The 24,102-nt window shown below is 44.1% G+C and overlaps 1 protein-coding gene across 2 annotated transcripts in view; it reads left to right on the top strand.

Moving 5' to 3' along the window:
- The window catches only part of LOC146860022 (uncharacterized), a 269,057-nt gene that overhangs the window by 85,733 nt on the left and 159,222 nt on the right, over positions 1 to 24,102 (top strand). For both annotated transcript variants that reach the window (XR_014978762.1, XM_085643785.1), the window contains exons 5-6: positions 10,755 to 10,852; positions 16,068 to 16,167. Coding sequence is in view for 1 of the 2 variants with exons in the window: in XM_085643785.1 (XP_085499911.1) it covers positions 10,755 to 10,852; positions 16,068 to 16,167 (198 nt within the window). In the remaining variant the exon portion in view is untranslated. The remainder of the gene's footprint in view (positions 1 to 10,754; positions 10,853 to 16,067; positions 16,168 to 24,102) is intronic.

Below are 24,102 nucleotides of genomic sequence, written 5' to 3'. Positions count from 1 at the left end.
GTGTCAACTGCTACGCTAATGTAGTGCTGAATGTTGTATTTTGTCTTGAAAGTTTGCAAGAGCAGATAATACTAAATCATAAAAAAAGATTTTGTTCTCTGCTGAGTTTCCTTTATGAGAAGCTGAGTAATGATAAAACTAAAATAGAAAGTGCTTCTGATGTTAGAAATCTTTTAGATGTATGTTCTGGATGTACACAGTTTACTGAAAATGTCCAGCAAGATGCACAGGAATTCTTAATGTATATGCTTATGGTACTGGAAGATGAAGGGGTAGAAATAGAAAATATGTTTGGTCTCTCTTATAAATGGGAACATTGTTGTGAAAACTATATGAACACATGCAGCACTAATGTTGATTCTGAAAGGTTCATACATTTAACATTACCAGAGAGTAAATCAGTGACTTTTAGTAAATTAGTTAAAGATGCAAATCACAACATGGAATGTTCTCAATGTAAATCAGAAATGTTATCAACGTTATTTTTAAAGAAATATGGACAGTATATAATTGTAATGATGCAACGTTGTAGAGCTGATGGAACAAAATTGGACACTTTAATAAAGAAGTTTATAGGAAATCAATTATCAATATCAGGAAAGACTTTTGTTGCAGTTTCAATAATTTTCCATGATGCACCTTCTATAACTTCTGGTCATTACACAGTTTATCTAAAATGTGAAAAAGGCTGGACACTGTGTAATGATTCTCAATTGATTTTCAAGCAACGTTTGCCTGCAGAATTACCAAATTCCTACTTAATTTTTCTAAAACCAAAATTTTAGATACAAATTGCAGCATCTGAAGAAACCATTATTTCAATTTTATAAGATTACCATTGGATATTTCACCTAAAAAGGGTTTAAAAATTACCATTTGGCCTCATGGAAAGGTAAATGTTTCTATTGTGGACTTTTTTGACAGATATTATTTTGGTGTATGTGCTTAAGCAACAAGATTTACAGACGTTATTTATTGCAAATAGTTATTGTTCTTAGAAGATATTTTTAATATATATGTTACATTTCTATCAAGGTATGTTTTCTTGAGGATAGATTCAGGGCTTTTTTAAACAATCTTTCAGATTGTTTATTTTTTTGCCCGCTGTTAAGTGATGAATGCAATTGATATCACTATTTTCAGTGAAATTCAATATATTCTGAAAAGAGCAAAAAAAGGGCAAACAATTACTTTGTTAAATATGAAAATATGTGTACTGTATTCTAAAATGTATTGTTAAATATTACTACTTTTTTTCTTTTTTTTCAGATCGAGAAAGAGAATTTAGGAAATTGAATACTTTTTTTTTTTTCAATTAAAAAAACCCATTTATTTCTAATTAAGTTATTTTGTTGGTCAGGTAAGTTTAAAATATCTGTATTTCTCACCCCTTCACTTTCATGCTCCCTTTTGTTCACTTCTCCTCACTCTGCTTTTCTCATTCCCCTTCTCTCTCTCTTCTTCCTTTACTGCTCTTTCGTAACTCCCTCACTCCTTCTCTACTACTCCCCTCGGTTTACTGCCTCCATCACTATTTTTTCAACCATGTTTCTCTCCCTGTGTCCATATGTCTCAGTCATTCTAACTGCCTTACTCCTTCTCAGTTCCTTGCTCTCTGTCTCTGTTTCTGTTTCTCTCCCTTTGTCTGTCTTACCCTTAATTTCCTTAACATCTCTGGGGCAGATTTACAAGCCCCCTGTGCCACCACTACGTCACTTTTCATGACGTACTGGTGGCGCAGGGGGGTCCTCCATATTTACAAGGAGAGGAAAAGCCACCCTGCGTGACTTTTCCTCTCCTTGTAAATACAGCCACTTCACACGCAGCACTCTGCGTTGAAGGGGCGTTCAATGGGTGTTGTTGTGGGTGTTCCCACGCAACACCCATAGAACTAGACACATCTCCAGATTTACGAGAAATCGTAACTCTGGAGATGCGTGTGAATGCTACGCCACCCTAGAGGTGGCGTAGCGAGGCACAACGAGGAGAAATCTTTTCATTTACCTCATTTTTTCCTCTTTCAGTGCGTGCTGCATGCTACAGCACGCATTGAAAGAGGAAAAAGCCTCTTGTGATTGTTTTTTTGCAGGAAGGTGTCCCTTCCTGCAGAAGAACAAACTCCCCACCACGCAGGCATCCTTGCAGCATGGTGCAAGGGAGCCTGCGCCGGCGCATGGCTGCAGTTTGTGCGCCAGCGCAGGTGAAGCATAGAGATGCGATATATTCTTGTAAATATGTTGCATCTCTGTGCTTCGAAACTAACGCAGCACGTCGCAGCAAAATTACTTGCTGCACCGTGCTGCGTTAGTTTGTTATAAATCTGCCCCTCTGTTTCTACCAATCCTAGTCTCTCCATCACACATTTTCCATCTATGTTAATTTTTTAACCTTCTCCGTCATTCTCCTTCCCTCACCTTCCCTAACTGTCACTATCCTTTACTCATAGTCACTCCTATTCTCCTACTTCACTTCCTCCTGTCTGTATTTCACACCCCTTCACCTTTTCGCATTCTTTCCTTCACTCTCCCTCACTCTGCTTTGCTCATTGAAATCCTGACTCCCTTTCTCTCACTCCAGTTTCCTAAATCCCTCCATCCCCTCACTCCCCATCTCTCACTTTCTCTTACCCCCTTTTTTAATCCTCATACCTGTTATCTCACCATCACTCCACTTCTCTTACTTTCAATCCCTTCACCCTGCTGTACTTTATCCGCCTCGTCTGTTACTCCCTTTTCCTATCTCCGTCCCTTACTCTCCTTTTCTCACTCCCCCCTCCCTCTCTCTCCATTACTCACTGCCATTCCCTTACTCATTTACTCTTCTTACCTGTATCCTCTACCCTTAGTCCTTTTGTTGCAGTCAGTCTTTCACTTCCCTTTCATGACTGATTATACTTTCCTTTTCTCACTCATTCTGTCAGTCCTTTCCTCCTCTTCACTCAGTCATTTCAATCATTTCAATCATTCATGTATACACTACACATTCATTCAATAAAATTACAACACAGTATATTAGGAATATAGTTCTTCTTGGAGAAGTGAAGTGAGTTCTGAAAAGAACAGTTTTTAGTCTTTTTTGTTTTGTATTTTGTTTTTAGTTTTTTAACAATTTTGTATTTTGTATGTTTTTTTAGAGCAGCAAAAAAAAACAGGGAATGAAAAAGTGTTCAACAGGAACAAAAAAAAATGGAAAAAATGATAGGGTGGAGCATGTGTGCTGCTGGATTTTGTTCTCTATTAAGTTGATGCTGCTCTCACCATAACAGAGAACAACATTGCACACATTGCACCGTATATGAACCTTCTGGAACAGAGGGTGGATATCCAGAGGTCTTGAAGCAGGTGAATCTGCGGCCGCAGATGATGTGCTCGGCTGAGCTCCTGGAGGGTTGTCTCTTGTGGCTCTTGTAAATTCACGGGCATAAGCCACAGGATGCACTTTTTGGAAGTGCCTCAGCATAGTATAAATGCTAAAGGAGTATTTTTTTTTGGATCTCCTCTAGATAGGACAACTCCACAAACAGTGCAGGTGACTTTTGGGGCATTCACCTTCTTCTGCCCCTCTGGAAAAGTAAAGAACTTCCATATGAATGAGTCCTTTTGTTTCCTCTGGCTTGGTGGCACAAAGGTCTCCTCTTCACTCTCTGTAGAAGATTGCTGTTCTGCCATTCTCACGTAGTGGAAAAGCTCTCCAGCTCCTTCTCCCAGTAAATAAGAAGAAATAATGAGGGGAGTGGGTGTGGTGTTTGAAGATTCTGGAACTGAAACTACTATGAACCAATGAAAAGTGTTGTTTCGTAATCACATGACTTGCCGGAGCACGCACGCATGCGCACACGGAGCACGCACGGAGAACGTACGCATGCGCGCACGGAGCACGCACGGAGCACGCACGCATGCGCACACGGAGCACGCACGGAGCACGCACGCACGCATGCGCACACGAAGACGGTGCGCGCTCCGTAAAAAACCCTAAAAAAAAAAAAACTGTTTATAAGTTTATGGAAGATATTAACTATGCTGTTCAACTTTATCCAAATTCAAAAAAAAAGTGCTGAGCCATTCCATATTACAGCATACAGTCAATCTATAACTATATATGTAGGTAGTTTATTGTAAAGTAAATATATAAAAAATATAATAATACATACATAAATTAGCATTTAAAGCATGTATGGTTTTGAGAATGGAACTCTGAAATTTTGAGTCGGTGTATCAAAGGTTATATTAGGGTGTGAGAAGATGTGGTAATTTATCACATGGATGACGTCATCAGTGATGTCATCATTGATGTAATTTGAGATGTCATCAGTGATGTCATGAGTGATGTCACTGACCATGTCATGAGTGATGTAATATGTGACGTCATCAGCAGTGGATTGCGGGCGCGCGAGTTATAGTTAGCTGAACTAACTATAACGGGGGAATTTCAATGGTTTTGTACGAGTGAAATGTCCAGCTAACTATAACATGTGTGAAACCTATGTTTTTTTCAGTGAATTTTCAAGGTTTTTTAAATGCTAATTCCCAACTATAACGTGTGTGAAACCTATGGTTTTTTCAGTGAATATATATATATATATATATGCACAGGATGTCCGCCGTCTGCAATGTAGACAACAATGTATGTGAATGTCCGTTTTCTCAGCCCTTTTCCTGACGCTGCTGCCATTGCGCCCTTGCCGGTTCCCCCTCCCACCTCCCAGCTGCGCTCTCCCCCATCCCTACTTTATGGTGGCCATTTTTACTACTGACTCTGCCACTGAACCTTCACGCACCTCTGGTCCCCCACAGCTAGCACACCCGAACACCTGAGGTGTATCCTCCTCAACGTACGCTCCCTGCACAGACATGCAGTAGAAATCTGGGACCTCCTAGACACCCACTCGCCAGACATCGCCTTCCTCACAGAAACCTGGACAAACTCCACTTCCGCCCCTGACATTGCTACCGCCATCCCCGTTGGATTCAAGATCCAGAGGAAGGACTGCCGCAACCACCCAGGAGGAGGACTCGCCATCACGCACAAGAACTCCCTCCTTCTCACCACTTCCAGCACAAAGGACTCCTCATCCCCCACGGAACACCTCCACTTCCAAATCCAGACCAGTCCCAGAACGACCCTACATAGCACCCTCGCCTATAGACCTCCCAGACAACAAACTGCATTCACCACAACCATCACTGACCTCATCACGCCCCAAGCCTTTGCCTCAATGCACTACATACTACTCGGAGACTTGAACTTTCACCTCGACAACCTCAGCTACCCCAACCCCACTACCCTCCTGGACAACCCCACCAACATCAGACTAAAACAGCTCGTCACCAGCCCTACCCACAAGGCAGGACACACCCTCGATCCCATCTACGCAGGAGGCAACAACATCCTCTTCAGCCACACCACGCAACACCTCTGGACGGACCACCCCTGTGTACACTTCTCCTTCGATAAAACCACCGCTCACAAACCTACACCACGTCCTCCATGAAGGAATTGGGGTAAGGTCATCGAGGAACACCTCAACTCCACCCTTAACCACGATCCCCCTCCCACCACAACCAACGTCAACTCTGCAGCCAACAAACTACACAGATGGATAACCAACTGCGCAGACAAGCTCGCCCCCCTCCATAACTCTGACAGACAGCGCCCCATGAAAGCCACCTGATTCACCACTGACCTCTGAGAATCCAGACGCACCTGCAGACGTCTCAAGAAAGTATGGAGAAACAGCAATACCCCAGAAGCCCGGACCATCTACAAGAATGCCATGACAGAATACCACCAATGCATCAGGTCCACCAAAAGTACCTTCATCCAGGAAAAAATCCTCACCAACTCCAGCAACTCGTATGACCTCTTCAGCATCATACAGGAATTCACCAAATCCCCCAGCGAAGCCTCAGACGTCACACCTTCCCAGGACCTACACAACAAACTCGGCTCCTACTTCCATCTCAGGATCAAGTCCCTCTATGACAACTTCAACGAACAGACACCAGACACCAAAACCACTCCTACCTCCAGCCACGCCAGCAAACCTACCATCTCCGCCTGGACCCCTGTCATCACCATGACAATGAAGAGCATTCACTCAGGAGCCCCCACGTATCCCAGCCCGCTGCAGATCTTCCACAGAGCCGCTACTGCCATAGCACCCAAGCTATGATGCACCATCAACACCATCTTCGAATGCAGCACATTCCCTGATGATTGGAAACATGCAGAAGTTAAGCCCCTCCTCAAGAAGCCCTCTGCAGACCCGACGGACCTCAAAAACTACAGACCCATATCTCTCTTCCCCTACGCAGGCAAAGTCACAGAGAAGATTGTCAACATTCAGCTCACGAAGAGGGTGGTAATATGCGAGTGTTGTGCGACCGCAATTGCGGTTGCAAAACATTCATACATGGGCTTGCGGTCTCTATTAGGAAGGAAACGCCTCTTTTAATAGTGAGTCGCAAAACCTATTTAGCGGGTCGCAAAAATAGTTGCGACTCGTTCAATAGGCTATGTACATGATCCAATAGGTTTTAGCTTGCGCAAAAGGGTTCACAAACCCGTTTGCGCATGCAAAAACGGTCGTACAGCTGGCCCTGTGCGTCCCAAAGGATTTCTCCAGATAAGCATGTAGACCTGATTTGGGTTTAAAGAATGATATGTACCATGACTATGGTGACGACTTGTTCGAATATGGACCAGCTTAACTCGCTCACCAAATGAATGAGATCTGAACCCTATGAGGAATTATACCAAGTAAAACACCTTGAACAGCAGTCAAAAAGTAACATGTAAAATTGCTTGCCTGAATTTTCCTTGATTGGGACTCACTGTTTTTCTTAACATAACTGGTCAATGTTAGACCTGATATCAACGAAAACCTAAAGGTACTTAGTAAGATTAGTCAGGACTTAAAACATTGCTCGTAAATAAACCAAGGCTGGTGATTCTGTGGCCTAATGTCTTTAGGAATCTGTGCCTGACCTTATGGTCGCAGATTTTAATCCTGGTAGGTTCACACAGCTTTTCACCCTTCAGAGGTTGATAAAATGATACTATTAACTTGAGTAACAATAAACATCTGTTATTCAGTGCTAAAATCCCCATAGGCCTGAATGTTTGATTTACAAATACACGTTATGTTATTTATAAAATGTCCCAGTAGTTGCCGTTACCAATAAATTTTGCATACAGTGTTAGATGCAAAAAATAACAGAATCTTATTTGCAAATATTTTTTATTAATTTAATAACAGGATACTTACCATTTCATGTAAACATAAATAATTAGAACAATATATCACATAGACAGCATAAATGTTCTGTAGTGTCACTGTTGAGGATGTAGTTCACATAGTTTTTGTCTGTTTTGACCTGATACATGTATGATGCTATTACTTCCGAGCACTCTTAATAGCTGCTAAAATAAAGAAAATTGCTGAGACACTAAAATGTATTCATTGCCCAGGAAAAAACTACAAGCCGTTTTTATATTTATAATCTTTTTATATTTATTAAGTGGCGAAATGTATTGGGATTCCTGATGCAATTTTTAATTAAAATGAAATATATTATGTTGCAATTACTGTGTGTGCCCTTGTTTAAAGCAAAAATAAAAAAGAATTTGCATACCTACTAATTCAGGTGCCATGTAGAATCCCTAAGTTATCCAGCGGAGCGCTCTGTTGCCCTCCTTAGGTTGGATCACAACCTTTCAGTTTCACCCAACTCACCTGACACCTGCTCCCTAACACGACAGTGGTATTCCTGTACAAATCTACAGGGGCATGCTAGTGGTTTATGAGTTTCAGTACAAAGTAGGACCTACTAAACAAGACGATCAGGCTAGGAAGTGGAGGGAACAAAAGAACAAGAGTCTCATGGTTTGACAAACTCTTTTCTCATCATATGATACTGGTCTAAATGTGACCTGTCCACTTGTGACGGACAAGCAGTAATATCTGGCAGTCTGATGAAGGCCAATGATAGGTTCATTGATGTTATTTGGATAGGACAGTAGTAAGTTTTGGGATCATTCAAACCATGCATCACCTGCTCTTATGAGCAGAGAGGCAGTGTTGATGTCACAGAATGATGATGGAGTCTGACCAACTGGAAAGGTGATCTTCCTGAAAAGGTCCAAAGATTCAGTAGCCATGAATAATGGCCTTCTCCTAGATATCCTTGAGCCCTAAAGGTGATCTCTCCAAACAAGGGTCAATTTTATATTCAAATCTCCACTTACACTTCTGCCTTCTGTGGCCTTTAAAGCCAACTCATATGCAATTCTTCGAACTCCCACAACCGACAACTTGACATGCAAGGTACAGTAAGAGATGGGCTCAGTCGATTTCATCTGTCATCTGTAGCCTCTTCCTGAAGAGATCACATCAAACATTTGTCAACAAAACTCAGACTATATGAAAAGTTGGCAAGATGACTTTTTGTTTGAGACAAACATGTGCTGCTGACATCATTGAGGTTTCCAGGTCATGAGCCTGAAACCGGACAAAATCAACCTTTCGTCCTCCGACGTCGATAAATTGAGTACCATTAAATTGCATAATATCATTCGTTTATTTTCTGTGCTTAGAAATAGAAAAACTGAGAAACTCAACACTGTGTTTCATTCAGCCTGTCACTGCTTTCATCTCCAGGGGAAGCTCAGTCAACTTTTACTCAGACTTGGGCCTCATCCAGAGAGATCCCTTCGACTGAGTAACAGGAAAGCTCAATCTAAATACGATTCAGTCCATTTTAAATACTTAATCCTAAATGGCTGGCAGGGAGCTCAATCTCATTATCATTTAGTTTTAACCTGTTCCTGAAAGGATCGCCTGTAGTGAATGTCAGGAGAGCTCAGTTGCATGTTCATCATTCACATTTCCGATTCTGTCGACTATCTGTAGAGGATTCACATGTAAATGATGACGGGGAATTCAGTTTTGTTCATTTCAAATTCTATCTGGAAGGATGAGCTCTTACGATTACCATGGATGCTCAGCCGTTATGTAATAAAGTCTTTGCCCCATAGCTGTAGATACCATGGATGGTCAGTCGTTATCTAGTTGAGTCTTTTCCCCATAGCTGTAGAGAGCACCTCTGATTAGCGCCAGGGGCTCAGTTTATTTGCTCCTTTACTCTTTGCCTGCCTGATGACCTCTCGGCAGGAGAGTGGACTTTGGTTTTTGTATCCATTTAATCCCTGGCCTTCCTCCGGCTGCTTCAAGAGATGAGATGGTAGTTGATCTCCCATATTTGTTGTGCCTGTTGCCATTTCCAAGGTTTTACCCCCTCTCCTCAACTATGGCACTCTTTGGACTGTTTCTCTGTATACTCACAATTAGACTGAGCCCATAAACCTCATGTGAATTTCCTAGCCTCTACTGGTGCTAGTTTTCTCTCCAAAACTCTTGACACCAAATATTATTCTAAATGATGCATTTTCGGGATTGGGGTTCTTGTATAGGTCCCAAAGGACTATGTCTACGAAATAGACACAAACCAAGTTAAATGACTTACGTCAGAAAAGTTCAAAGTCAAAACCATGAAGGTTTATTTAAAATTTAGAACCATTTCAGAAGGTAGAAATAGTAAACTGATCAGTTCAAATTAAAATGCAAATAATTCTCAAAATGTAAATAAATGGGAATTAGCATAGGGCCCGGTCTCTGTTTCTAGTTAAATAGCTAAGAACAGACACAGTCTAGCACAGGCAAAATAATGCATCAGCAAGAATACAGCCATGAAGTCTGCCCAAATTAGAGGCAAAGGAACTGGCAAAATGCTCTGAGTATTGAGTCAATAAACAGACTAATGTGGAGTCTGCTTTTTAAGGAAAGCCAAGAAGATCTCTAGTAGAGAAAAATAGCACCAACACCTGTGACTATCACCGGATGCCCAACACCTGTCTAACTATGTCACTGAAAATGTAATTGTAAGAACACCAAGGGTACAAGGAGAAGGAGGGATGTATACCACCACTATACATTCATGTAATGGGACTAGCATAGATGAAAACAACACTGGCCTCAACTATGTAGGCTAATGTATCTCATCCCTAAACAAGGGAACCATCTATCCTCATAGCCACAATATTGTAATTTGATGGCAACCCTTTTCTCTTAACATCCATGACTGTGACAAACCATTGGAAGAATTCCCAATGTATTTCCATATTGTGTATTTACGACCAAACTCGACAGTTAGAAAGTGATCGAGCCATCACTAATATTTTCAAGTCTCTCATTTTCTTACTCAGATGACTCTAGGCGGTGAGAGGGGAACATCTGTTGCCCGCTATTTTCCTAAACTGCTCCCCTGCATTTTAGAATGGGCCCTTTATGTGGTGCATGCAATAATGGTTATGTCCAAATTAGGAATGCACGTTTGCTATGAAAATAAGTGCTGAATATCAATTAATTTGATCCAGTACCGATAGCTGAAGTCAAAAGGTCACGACTGTCTTCCCCAGTCCCCCGGGTGCAGTCACCCAATCTACATGGGGCTAATGTAGGTTCACCCCTGCATGAGACATTGTCTGAACTCTTAACAGTTTCCAAACCCAACTTCTTCTACTAGGTGTCCTTTCACTTCACCTAACAATAGGGAAAGGGTTACTGGAGGAGGCAGTCTCTGCGCCCAAGTAATGTTTCTGAAAGCACACCTTTGCCACAATATTTCCTCCTCCATTAATGGATTCCCCATCACCAGTCACTGGTCGTCTAACAATATTGTTTCTATTTCCTGCAGCAGTTGGAGGGTTCTATTGTCCAGCTGGAGAAGGAGAAGGGATGGCTGGAGCAGTCGCGCTTCGAAGAAAAGAAGCAGAGGGGAGAGCTTCAAGACAGGTACTGGGACAGTGACCAGGGAATCTAGTGTAAGAAAAAGGAACAAGAAATACACTCTTGGAGGAGTAGCCAAAGAAGTACTGTAAAAAGGATTGAGTTTGATACTCTAAGAAGTCGAATAAGTGTATATGGGTGTGGCTGTCGGTAGTGCACCAGGTGAAGCAGCACTTGGACCCAGAGGTCTGATGGGTGCACCAAACCCTGAAAATGACTGCACTTTACTAGCCAACCAGCAGTCAAGGGCCACCATTTTCTTGATGAGGTGAGGCCAATGCACGCCTTGCTACTCCAGCAGAAGTGTATACAATCTACAGGGATGGCAGTAGGAAATTCAAGCTATTTTAGCGTGGTGACAAGATTTGTATCAAGTTTAGTGTTCAAATCTAAAAAAATAAAAATAAAGTTTAGTGTTCGAATTGAGAGGGCAAAAATTTCTAGGAGAGAGAGGATAGTAAACATCTCTTCTGAGAAGTTGGGGTAGTCTCCTCACTAACGTGGTCTCCGCGTTCATTTCCAAAAGCAAACCACCCCTCCCCATCTGTCATTACATTAACAAACATACCGGTTAACAACACACCCTCTGCTGGTGACACTAAGTCTCTGCAACCTTTTCGCGTCCATTGAATAGAACCTAGCCATTTTCAGCCCGGCCTCTGCAAGTAAACTTGAAGAAGAGTCCTGATCTGCAATCGGGCAAAATGGCACAACCAGGAACCCACAGTACCCTGTTATGTGTGACAAATACCGCTTTAAAGGGACACGTGCATGTAACAATAAGTACAACCCCTAGCCAATGGCCTCACAGACTAACCTTAGGCTTCATCATACACAGCAATACCCCTAACCACCGAGGCCTGTGCAGGTAAAGCAGTGGCGCCAGGATGGAGGGGGGAGACAGACAACGACGAGGGAAAATTAATTATTCGCTCGTTGTTCTCCAACCCGGCCCCACTGCCCTACCGCTCCTATCCACGGCTGCCCCTAACCAAGATCTCCCCTCCACTCCTAAACACCACCATTCAACATCATAAAACTACTCCAAGTTAACACTCCCCAAGCCTTGCATAAAAACTCCTAAGATTAGCTCACACAACCTTCTTTTATCGGTTAACTCACCTATTTACCCCATCCAGCAATGCAACTAACCTTCTAGTCACTTACACTTATAATCCATCAGTCTACCCACCCCCTTACTTAGCACTTGATTATCAGTGACAAATTTACAACAATCAACACCCGTACACACGCGTGTCACCATGTCAAGCCCTCTACACATCCTTAATCCCTCAAACCTAAATAATGTGATGAGGTGGGACGATGTTTAATTAATTCGACCTGACCTGCTGGGGTAACCGACTAGTTGCCAAAAGAGAAGTTCCCTACTCTTAACCCCCTAGCACTGCCCTTTCTATCCACTGGACCAATCGGCTCCCTGCAGTCCTTGGACGGCCACACCCATCCAAAAAGCCTGGGGACAAAGGCCCCATGTCACCTTACCTCCACCCCCTCCCCAGACCCCATTTCCTGAAAACAACTTAAGTTCAGAAAACGTATATCTGTGTGGATAAGCACTTCACATCGGGGTTGTAAGCACTATACTAATGCCACAATACAGTGCAATACAGGCAAACAAAATATTTCATTTTTCTTGTTCGTAAATACGCTTTTCAAGCAAAATCGATTTGCTTATCATCAACAGTAAAACACCTCAATAAATAAATGTAGCCACCTTAAAAAATGACCTATAAGTAATGTAAAGCATCAGTGATCTCTAATATGAGACTGGAGCAGGCCAGCCTCTCTCCAGCATTAACTGGAAACTGGATATGTTGAGATGTTAGAAAACATAGAGCACAAAGGGGATATCCACTACCAAAGAAAATGGAGACGGTGGGGCCCCATAAGATGAGTCTGAGACACCCTGCCGATGTCTACTTTGGCTCAGCCCAGACATCATTTTTTGGGGCTTCTACTTGGTTACGATTCTCCAGAATGGATGATAGAAAGAGGAAAGAAATGACGTGGAGGGTAAGCGATTCTAAAATGAGATATAGAGACAGTGATATTCTTTAGCTTGGAGGCAATGAAGTATAGAACTGGTACAGGATGTAGAATACAGTGATTAAATTCTGCAATGCAGGATGGTCCAGCATAAGTCCAAGAAGGCAGGACTCATGCCGGATGCTCTGGGTAACAAATGACACTGTAAAAAGAGTTCTATTGAGATTCATTGGAGGTAAGTGTATCACAACTGAACACCCTGAAAGTCTGTCATTGAACCAACCCACAGGGCTCTAACGCATACTATTGCTCTGATTTAGGGAACCAGACTTCTTGAAAGATATGCAAAGAGGCAAGAGGAACAGGGAACACTCTCTTTAGGATTACGACAATCACTAACCCAGCAGCATCAACTTTAAAGACTCGCCGCAATGCATTCATTCGCATGCCCACTCACAACACTCCACTAACACCGAGGAAAATACGATCATCAAACCGCATATAATGTCCCCAGTTCGACAGTCTGATGCGACTGACAAAGATTAGGCAGAGGGTCAAATGACCCATAGTCCCAACTGATGGACCCAATTGAGGCATCCGTGAAAACATCTCACAAGGATTGCCCAGAAGGTTGCAATGACCCACCCCCTATATGGGGAACACACCTGCAGGGAAATCCCAACAGTCAACACAGCACTGCTCTTACTGTATTAGGCAAGATCTGTCCAGGAGCAGCCCTAGGGACTACCCATCAGGGGCAAACCCACAAGTGCCGCCAGATATATCTTCAAGGCAAAGTTCTGCGGAGCCAAGCAAATAGTGGGCGTGTGATCTATGAAAAAGGCACAACATAATGTAATTTAACTCAGTGTGTGTAATAGACTGTCAGGATTAACACACAAATTCAGAACAGTAAATCAGAACAAGAAAGCAAAGGGAACTGCTACCAACTCAGCGAATATGTGGCCAGAAACCCAAGTGGGAAACAGAAATTCAAGCTATCAGGGTAGAAAAGGACAAGCAAAAATAAGGCGCGAATAAAGCATGGAAAACAGATAAAGCGCAATGCTGCACAGGGCAGCTGCAGGAAGGCAGGACATTGCAAGAGTAGTAGCTGGAATCTGGACACCTTTCAGGATTTCAAAGGTTCAACAGTGCAGGCAACTGGAGAAGAAAACAGGAGCTCCCAGTAGTGACCGAAGCATGAATTTTGAATGTAGAGGTCAGTCTTAAATCCCTCCTCCCAGCCCACAGCCCCACAGGGTGATTGGAACTCTGAATACTTGTTAGCTAGCTGTAGTACCATACAGGTGAGAGCAGTTAAAGTCTCTCCTTCAGCTCTCTGTCTGAAATAGTGAAGTGAAGTTCCAGGAAGCAACCAGTAGGCACAATGAAACTCCGGAGTGGAACAAGGATCGGATTGTGTTTCAGGACATGGCAGGAATTTAAGCCAGGGAACACATGAGCATATGCTGTAAATGATATGACAGAGTTATAAATATTATAAAATTAACAAAAAAGGCTCCTCTCCAGCTCCAAAGCTTGTGTAAAGCATACAAGTACCATAATGCATTAGGAGTTAAGTAGTAAACCCTTGAATGTACTCTGCAGTGGATTTCAAGAGGATTTGTAAAGTCTGTGAATGAACACTGGCATGCAGCACAGATTCCAAACTAGTGTTCATGATAAAAGCGGGCTCACAGAAGCCTTTCAAGTAGAGCCACAAAATGGCATGATCGAAGGTTCCTGACATAGGCACTGTTAAGGTGCTGGCAGTGAGAATATGCAATGTGGGGCACTAGTGTGGTAATGTGAATTGCTCTAGTATGGAAATATACAGAGAGCGAGATAGTGGAACAACCTAGATTAATGAAAAAAGATGTGTTTGGGAATGACAAAGTGATTGTGTGTGAAGGAGTGGTGAGCTGTTTCAGACTAGGGGATAGTAACAGTATAGCCGTATAGCCTATAATGTGGAATAAAGGTAGTTGGCCGTATCTCTGCTCTAGAATCTGAATTAGAAGTGATGTCTTCTAGGATTAATTGGAAATGGTGAGTATGTTGCCTTGGAGGGAAAATTGACATATTTGGGAACCTTGAGGATGAGAACGTGGGGCACCGAAATTCTTTGATCTGTACTGTGTGATGATGAGACACCCAGGTTGAGAATGAAGAGATTAGGTACACACTAGAATGCAGAATTGCTTGCAAATATATAGAGACAGTAAAATGCTCAATCTGCGGATCTGTGGCACTCTGACACCTGGACAGAAGGGATTGGAAATTCAGCTGCTGGGCATGGGTTCAATGAAAGACTGGTGATGGAAAGCTGAAGTAGGTGGAATACACTGGAGTGAGGATTCAAGAAAGCTGCAATGTCAGATTTTAGAGTTTAAAGATTTTCTAGGGTGGGTGAGAATGACACTTTAGAATGACAAGTGAGAATCTCTAGGACCGAGGTGCTCTAGAGAAGGGAAACAAGGATGTGAATTGGTCTAGAGCAGAGGAACAATGATTGTGAGAAGCGGGAGCACTAGATGTAGAGCTGGCCGAATTGTCTGGAGACTAAGAGATTGAGATTGAGATTCTAGAGCTGGGATGGAGTTGCTGAGAGGCACTGTGCAATGTACCTATTGAATAAGAGACACTGTAGGCTTGAAAAGGAGCTAGTGAGATGCACATAAGCTCAGACTGAATCTTAGAAACTGTGGCACAGTGCATGCATCTTATGAGGTTTGCTAAAAGGTGCAGTGGCTGTAAATCATGGGTGACTTTGCTGCCCCTTATGTTTTCCATTGGTACCCAGAAGCTGCAAAGTCCTCTTCTCCACACATTGGCTGCTGCTCCTAGCTCTTGTTTGTCTTCATTCATTTTGCACAACCTTGATTGGAATGTTTGACAGCAGCCCCTGTCCTCTGCATAGTATGATACCACAATATTGTGGTCAAAACTGTCTGACAGAAATACAGTGTCCTAAACATCATTTTCATAAAATTGCGCCACTGGAGATAATAAAAAATCTACACCCAATGAGACGATATTTTTGTAAGTGAATCTTAGTAAAAATATTGTGTGATAGAAGTATGGTGTCCAAACAATATTGTGACATATAACCCTCAGTACCACACACTAGACATGTCTGTCTGGGATGGGGACTGAGGAGTCTCGGGGTACCTGATTATCCTGGGTTGGACACCTCTACTTTGTCTTTCAGGATCATAAATTTGGAACTGGAGGTGATGAAGGCCAAGGCTAGCCTGGACAACTTGAGCTATGACACTGCCTCTCCAAACAGCAGTAGAAGCACCTCCCAGGTAAGAAGGCTGAGGGAATCATGTGATGGTTATGGGTCTAGTTATAAGGAGCGCTTGAGGTTCAATGGCCAGTATTATGAGGATCGTTTGAGGGTCAAGCTTCCTGATAGAGGCGATGAGAATTATTTGAGGGTCAGAGATCCTGATAGATAGGTGCATTGTGGAGATGGTGCATGAACTAGAGTTTTTGGTAAAGAATTTTGAGGATCATGTGAGGGGTAGGGTTCTTTGTGAAAAGGAGGATTATGGAAGGGTCTGTAATTCTGCTAACAAGCTGTTGAGACTCATATGGTCAGGGATCGTTATCCGAGGGCTTCCAAGGCAGTGTTAGCATCACCCACTGGCGAGACTTTTTGGATGCATATGTATGCATTATTATTTTTATAGTACAAACCTAAATGAAGAGCTATGGAGCACTGTCCATCAATGAGAGGGGCTGGTCAGCGATGACACAGGCACATCAAGTAGGGATTCCCAGGAGCCGGTACATGCTGTTATGACTTGCCACATCTGACACATTACTAACGTATACCACATTCCTTTTATTTCTGTGGAATACCCTTACCCACATTCTCAGTTTATTAAGAGGGGGTTATTATAACACACTGCAGCAACATAATTAATTAAAAAAGCTTATATTTACCAAAAACATCTGGTGTGTACAGTCTCCTATCCATTAGGCGGAGTACACCACACACAAGCACACTCCCTAAGCTCAGTCCCAGGCGACATGCAAAGTTCCTATAGCAAGATCCAGGCGCTGCATTTGGTGGTATGAGCTGCCTGAAGAACAGAAAAGACCGATATTAACAATGAGTGATCCTAGCAAGTGACACAACATTTTGAAGCTAGGAATTTGTTTGATTTCCAGATATTATAAGAAACTGAGCCAGGGCATGCCCAGGATGGCAGCTTTGGCTGCAGACTACCCGGCTCTATGAAGAGATGTCCCTAGTGCCTTGGGACACTTGATCCCCTTTGAGTTGGGCCTGCTGTGGATGGACTCCAGGGACTTTGAGAGCAGAGGGGCTCGTGGTGCCCTTTTAGTGGTGGGTCCGCGGATCCATGGTGAGAGAAACGTGACGTCAGGGCGGTGGTGAGTGCTCACAGTGGCGCACCTCTTGTGCTTCGTCGCCCCTGCCGTGGAGCCCTGTGGCTCTGCTTCGGATGGGGGCAACTGCGGGTTTGTCGGCCTCTCGCAGCAGGCCAGCGCCATTTCTGGTGGCACTGGGGTATTCAGAGAGCTACGGCCAGTGCTTTAAGTGAGAAAAAATAAGTGCAGATACTCATTAACATGAGCTAGAGGTGTGGTGAGTGGGCGGGGCTAAGGGTAAGACATGATGGTACTTTATGGTTTCTATACCAGTTGCAGCACATACCAAAACACATGAGAAATGCATTTATATAAACAAACAGGTCTTCATTACACAAAATGAAAGTCAAACGCAATGATATGTTAACAGTTCCTTGTTTTGTAATATTTGCAGCTTCTTAATTCCATACTGTTATTTGCTGTTGTTTGGCACAAAACTATATATTCTCAAGCGTGCACACAGACAGGAAGAAACAAGCAGACGTGGGCACACGCAAAGCATTCCACACATTTCCTTTAAAACACATCCTGAGAGTGTCCCGATTCTCTCCCTTTTTCTCTCGCTTTTGTCTCTCACAAAAACACACACACAGAAGCAGGCAAGCACACAGACAAAAGCAGTCACTCACACAAAAGACTCATGTGGGATTAAAGCTATTTTACACTCCTTACCACACGTAGCTTTCTTAATTGCTGATGTCAGTGGACTGCCTCGATTTCTGTGTTTGCACAAATGCATACAATGGTGTGACTGTGATTGACAGCTTAGGGTCTGAATGGACCCTGCTCTGTCAAACACAGCATGATGGTGAACACCTGGACATTAAGCAAATTAGCCCACACTGATTAGTTTGGCTGGGGTCCAGCTCAAGGCTACAGAAGCGTCTTGGCTGTCAGAGACAGGTTTGTCTCTGACAGCCTCATGCTCACCAGCAGCCAGTCAGCCTACTCTTTCATGAGTAACCGTACTCTCCTCGGCAGTAGAGAAGTACCCAGTACACGGCCGGTCTGGCCAGCCGGGCAAGCGGGCAATCCCCGGAGGCTGGAGCCCTTGAAGGTCGGTTTTGACACCTGGAGGCCGGTTGAGCACCCAGGAGTTGTGATGCACGTTACTCGATCCCGGCGGATCTCAGGCCCGTTTAAAAGACTAATGTACAGATGAATTAGGAGAAAGCGTCTCATAACGCTACCAACATGTTCTTTTTCTCGTCAGGCACAGTATTCTTGCACAGGTGCATGCATTATTAGAAACTGTGTAGAAATAGCGCTACTGTGCTAAACTCTTATGTACTTGAATTTTTAATTAAATTCCCTTCTGAACAACTAGCAAAACTAGCGTATATAATTGAAACGTTTCAGCAGGCACCTTTCAGTTTTAGTTTTCCAAAATTATCTTGGGAAAATCATATTGAGCAACGTGTCGGGGTCACTCGGTGCAAATGGGGGCTGAATTAATAATTTTTTGCCAGGGTTGTTTTAAGTTCCCAGTCCGGCCCTGACCCAGTACTCAGAGTGATAAAAATAAGAAGTGCCGGTACTCAGTACCTGTGAGTGCTGGCCCATTTATAGCACTGGCTATTGTGCTGGTTGCCCAAACTGACCACTGAGGGCTAGTGATACAACCCTGCCAGGTGGGAGTCTCCAGGGCCTTTGACGCCTCTGGTATAGTGGAGCAACTCCCCTCCTGCCCTCCCCAAGAAGAAGAAATCGCCCGCAGTGGTCTCCTCAACAATCTGGACAGACCCTGGCCATGACCCGTGGCTCCTGGGGACCCAAGAACCCCCTCCCTCCTGGGACTGGCTGCGACATGACACATACTAAATTGGTATCAAAATAAGGAGGAGGTTTGGGACCGGGAGTCGTTATTTAAGCAGGTCCTGCATGCAGGGCTCCTAGTAAGCTGTGCTACAAGGGGTATACAGTTCCTAAGGGGGACGGGGAAGACCGGTCTTGCTTCGTGATGCCCTCACACACCCCGAGGGAAGTCATGCTTCATCATTGGGCTTTGCTCCTCGTCGGGCCGGTGCTGCAATTCCCGACGGGATCACCGTAAACGGGGCTCTTTGGCGGAGATCTTTTTTTGAAGAAGCTGTATGGTGTGTGCAGGTAAGAGGGCAAGGGTAGTGCATAGAAAGTGAAAGTGGCCACATAGGGTGTACCAAGGTACAGTGGCTCTTTCGCTGATGGGGCATATATAGGTCAGGTTAGATTACCGATTTAGTTCTGCCCATGGGATGTCGTTGTTGAGTCCCAAGATGTGGGAGGACAGTCTGAACACCCAGCGATGTTCTTTCCTGAAGAGTGCCTCTCTGGTGATATTTTTACATGTTTCCAAAATGGTCCAACTCAGGTTGTTTGGTGTGTGTTGTGCTTCTACATAGTGAGCACACATCTTGGTGTTGTTTTTATTTACACCTGATGTTGCTCCTATGTTCCCCAATTCTCGTTTTCACTGGTCGTGTAGTCATACCAATATACTGGCGTTGGCAGAGACATGTGATCAAGTACAAACAATTGCTGGTGTTTCAATTGGTGTGTTTGTATTGTTTCCATACCCATGTGTCTGTTAGTGCAATCGTTTTGCTTTCTTTTGTAAGTGGGCATACGACGCATTTCCCACAAGGGTAGTGCCCCGTGACGGGTGGTATATCCCAGAGTGTGTTCTGTGGTTTGTTGTGTTTCCTGGGTCTTGTGTTCATCAGTATGTCCTTCAAGTTTGCTGTGCGTTAAAATGCGAATCTTGGTTTGTTAAAGGATTGTTCCCCTACTTGTAGGATTTTCCAGTGTTTGTTAATCACGCTCTTAATCATGTTTGATTCTGGGGTGTAGGTGGTGACGCAAGTCAGTAGATCGGTCTTTTGTTTAGTTTGGCTATCCAGGAGAGTCTGTCTATTCGTGTTTTGAGCTCTTTTTGTGCTTGTTTTATTTGGTTAACTGGATAATGTCTCAATGCCAAATTTGTGCTCAGTTCGGATGACTGTCTCTTATAGTCGTCTATGTTGCTCCAATTTCTGCGGATACGCAGAAATTGGCCGTAGGGCAAGTTTTCCCTAAGGTCTTTGGGATGGAAACTCTGGTACAGTAGGGGACAGTGACTGTCTGTTGATTTTTTATAAGTAGTGGTCACCAATTTGTCTGGTTGTTTTGTAATGAGTAGGTCCAAGAAGGCAATTTCGGAAACCGAGCTGTTTGCTGTAAAGTTGAGGTATGGTTTGAGGTTGTTAATCCAGGTCAGGAAGGCTGGGATGTTGTCTCTAGTGCCTTTCCAAAACACGAGGATGTCATCTATGTAGCGTCACCACAATTGTACATTGTCCTTGAATGGGTTAGTGTTAGTGAGTACATGTTTGCCCTCAAACTCTGACATGTAAAGGCAGGCCACGCTTGGGGCAAAGGTACTACCCATAGATGTACCCTGGGTTTGATGAAACAGACTATTCTCGAATTGAAAAATGTTTTCAGTCAGGGCAATCTGGGCACATTCCATGATAAAGGAGATTGGAGTGGCCGAGGTCCATGTCTCGCTTCGTAGGATGGAGTCCACTACCTCCAGTGTGCTTTGTTGGGGGATGTTTGTGTAGAGGGCCTCTATGATAAACATCTGGAAGTAGGACCTCTTGATTGGTGGTCTCAATAAGTTTGAGGACATCCCTGGTGTCCTGTAAGAAGGGTGGTGTAGTGTGGACCAGGGGTTGGAGAAAGTGGTCAGAAAATTTGGAGAGTGGCTCCAGAACTGACCCTATGCCTGACACGATAGGTCTGCCCGGAGGTGGATTTGCTCCTTTGTGTATTTTTGGCAGCGTGTAAAAATAGGGTAGCCTGGGGTTGTCAATGATTAGGAAATCTGCCTCATTTTTGTAATCCACCCCTGATTGAGGTCTGCGGAGACCATAGATTTGATCTGAATGATTAAACGCGGTGTTGGGTCTTCAGAGAGGGATGTGTAGTAGCGTTCGATGTCTAGTTGGCGCAGACACTCATTTCTGTAGTCGGTAGTTGCCATGATTACGATTGCTCCCCCTTGGACCTGCTGAATAGTATCCGCATTTTCAAGACCGAACTCCAGGATGAACTCAGATAAGATCTCACACATACGTCCCAACCTAGAATCCAAAATAACTGAACTGAGAATAGACGTAGATTCGGTGGGCCAGCAGATTCTGGAGGTAGAAGACCGGTTGGGAGGAGCAGAAACATGCCAGGCTGGCACAGCGGCGAGATGTGCTGCACTAGCGGAGTAACTTAAAATGGCTATTAACAAGTTGGACGAGTAAAGGGAGAACCGAAGGCTTTGGGGACCAAGTGAGGAGAATCCAGACTCAAACCTCAAGACTTTCGTTGTGGGAATGCTGCCATCTCTTTTTAGAAGATAAACACCCCGTTGTACGCATAGACAGAGTACATCATGCAGGGCCCGACCGACAAACCCAGCAGCAACTACCCAGAGTTTGTTAAATGCCACTGCTTCACTGAAAAGGAGGAAGAACTACAGAAACCTAGAAAGGTGTGAGACATTAGCCTTTAGGACTCTCTTCACAGTCTACCAGGATATTTACAAGCTTACTTTGCAATGCCGCGAGTTCTTATCGGTCAACAAGAAACTCTGCGAGGATGGCACACGATACAGATTGACATACACTTTTGGTCTCTCTTTTGAAATTGGAGACAAGCACCATGTCATCATGGACGTCTGGAAAGCAGCTGCTTTACTAAGTTTGCTCAAGAAGGGAGAGCCTGGAGACTCTTTGCCGGCAGTTCAGGGTCAGGTGAATGACCTCTGAGACTAAAGGACAGAACCGTCATCTTGGAGCCGTCCAAAGGGGCTGAACTGCATACTAACCCCGGTTGACCAGAGGATCGAGACTGTCTCCACCCTTGCCCCAGCTACATGCCTCAGCCAAGTTAGCATGGCTAAAAAGCCCCAGTTGCAGCACTGTACTCCCTGGCCTTTGTTGTATGATGCAAGGGACGAATGTGAATAACCACCGCCTGGAGATGGACATCCCTGTGCGGGGAAGCATATAGGGTTGCCTGTGCATGCGTGCTTGTGGTGACCTAGCAGGGGATGGCCCCTCCTTCAAGACATGGAGGGGCTGCCTCCCCTCAACCTATTTTGCCCTAATCAACATAAGAGCATGGATGCTACCTGAGAAAGACATATGCCTAGCCGAGCAGAAGTTGGCAGGAGACCCAGTTGATTCACACTGGCGGTCTGGCTATGCCTGGCTATGCCTGGCTGGAGTGTACTTGGTCTGCGGGTCGCTAGACCCACTGGGGAAAGGAGTCTACTTGCTCCCTGGTCGATGATTCCGGGGGTAGATATCGCATCAACCTCTTCAGTGAATGGCTGTCTCTTCATAAACTTGAACAGTTCACGGTTTGTTAACCTTTGTTGTTTTCTGTTTCATGCTTTTTAGTTTCTGGGGGGTGCGGGATAGTGTCCACCACACCAATGTTTTTATGCTGTTTCTTGGCAATGTACCTCATTCAGGCTTCTACTCCCAGTCCATTCAGGGCTCAGATAGCTACGCTTAATGCACGGTGTCTGAATTCACCCAAAAAACTGTGAGCTATACGGCAGACACTTCAGGAGTCCTGGCCAGATATTATATGCTTCCTGAAGACCCATCTCTTACGGAAGAACCAGGGAAAACGTAAACACAATGCATATCCAACAGTCTACTGCCAAACAAGTGGGGATTTCGATCTTTCTAGAATGCAATTTCCCTTGCATAATCTCTCACACCAAAGCAGACAGAGATGGCAGATTTTGGTTTGGTTGCTAGAGGGCCTTCCAATAGCCCTAGCCAAGATTTGTGTGACCAGTTTGGCACAGAAATGTATCTTTTGCAGTACTTGGAGGAGCTGTCCGTCGAGGCCCAAGGAGAGATTATCCTTACTGGATACTTCAACATGGCATTAGCGGAGTTAGGCTCAAGGGATGCCTGGTAGGAAACACATGCAGCAACTGCTAGCTCTACATTTGACTTCCATGTCCATTGGACACCTTCGTGCATCGATTATACTCTATAAGCAACACCCTAATGGGAATGATCCATGCGGCGAAGTTTGGGCCTATATTGGACTCTGACCATGCTCATGTCTTGATCTGGCTATACTGGTCATACTGAAACGGCTTATAAAACTGCCTTTTATTGGTACTATACTCCCACACGTATGCAAAAATGGAACCCACTCTGTGAAGGCCAGTGTTGGAGGGGTTGTGGGAATCCCGGGTCACTGCTTCACCTGCTGTGGAACTGTCCCAAGCTCACCAGATTCTGGGAATAGATTCTAGATGATCTAGAGGACGCATTCCAAACTGAAATACCCCGTTTCCCTGCATATACTCTACTAGGGCTTCCCAATGATCTTACTTACCCACTAAGGCCCATTGGGGCAGACAGATGGCGATGGCCCTTAACGCTGCACATAGGATCCTGCTGGCACTCTGGGGTTCACACATTATACCGGATCATAGTCAATGGCTTAATCAACTCTGGACACTTCTAGGCCTGGAGCGATTGTCTTTGCCGGCCAATGCTGAACCCTCCCTGTATGCAAAATTGTGGTCCCCTTTCATTAAATTTCTGTCTAAAGAGTTCAGAGAGCTGAGTTGCCCTGCACATTTACGTATCCTTAGACTGATTCCACTAGACTAAGGCGGAGCTAGTTCACATCGGAGCGACACCTCTGTCACTTGTCGGCCTCACCAACATATGGTTACACCGAGGCAGGCATTGTCGGAAAGAGAGAGGGAGGGAGGGGGGTTGGGAGGTTTTTTTTCATCTGGGTTCCTCGTTTGTTGTTAATTATTCATTTTAATGGTTTCTCTTTTATTG

The sequence above is a fragment of the Triturus cristatus genome, chromosome 3_1 (genome assembly GCF_964204655.1).
Source record: "Triturus cristatus chromosome 3_1, aTriCri1.1, whole genome shotgun sequence".
NCBI lineage: Eukaryota > Metazoa > Chordata > Amphibia > Caudata > Salamandridae > Triturus > Triturus cristatus.
Note: the sequence above shows the minus strand (reverse complement) of the source record. Positions and strands in the feature narration are given on the sequence as shown.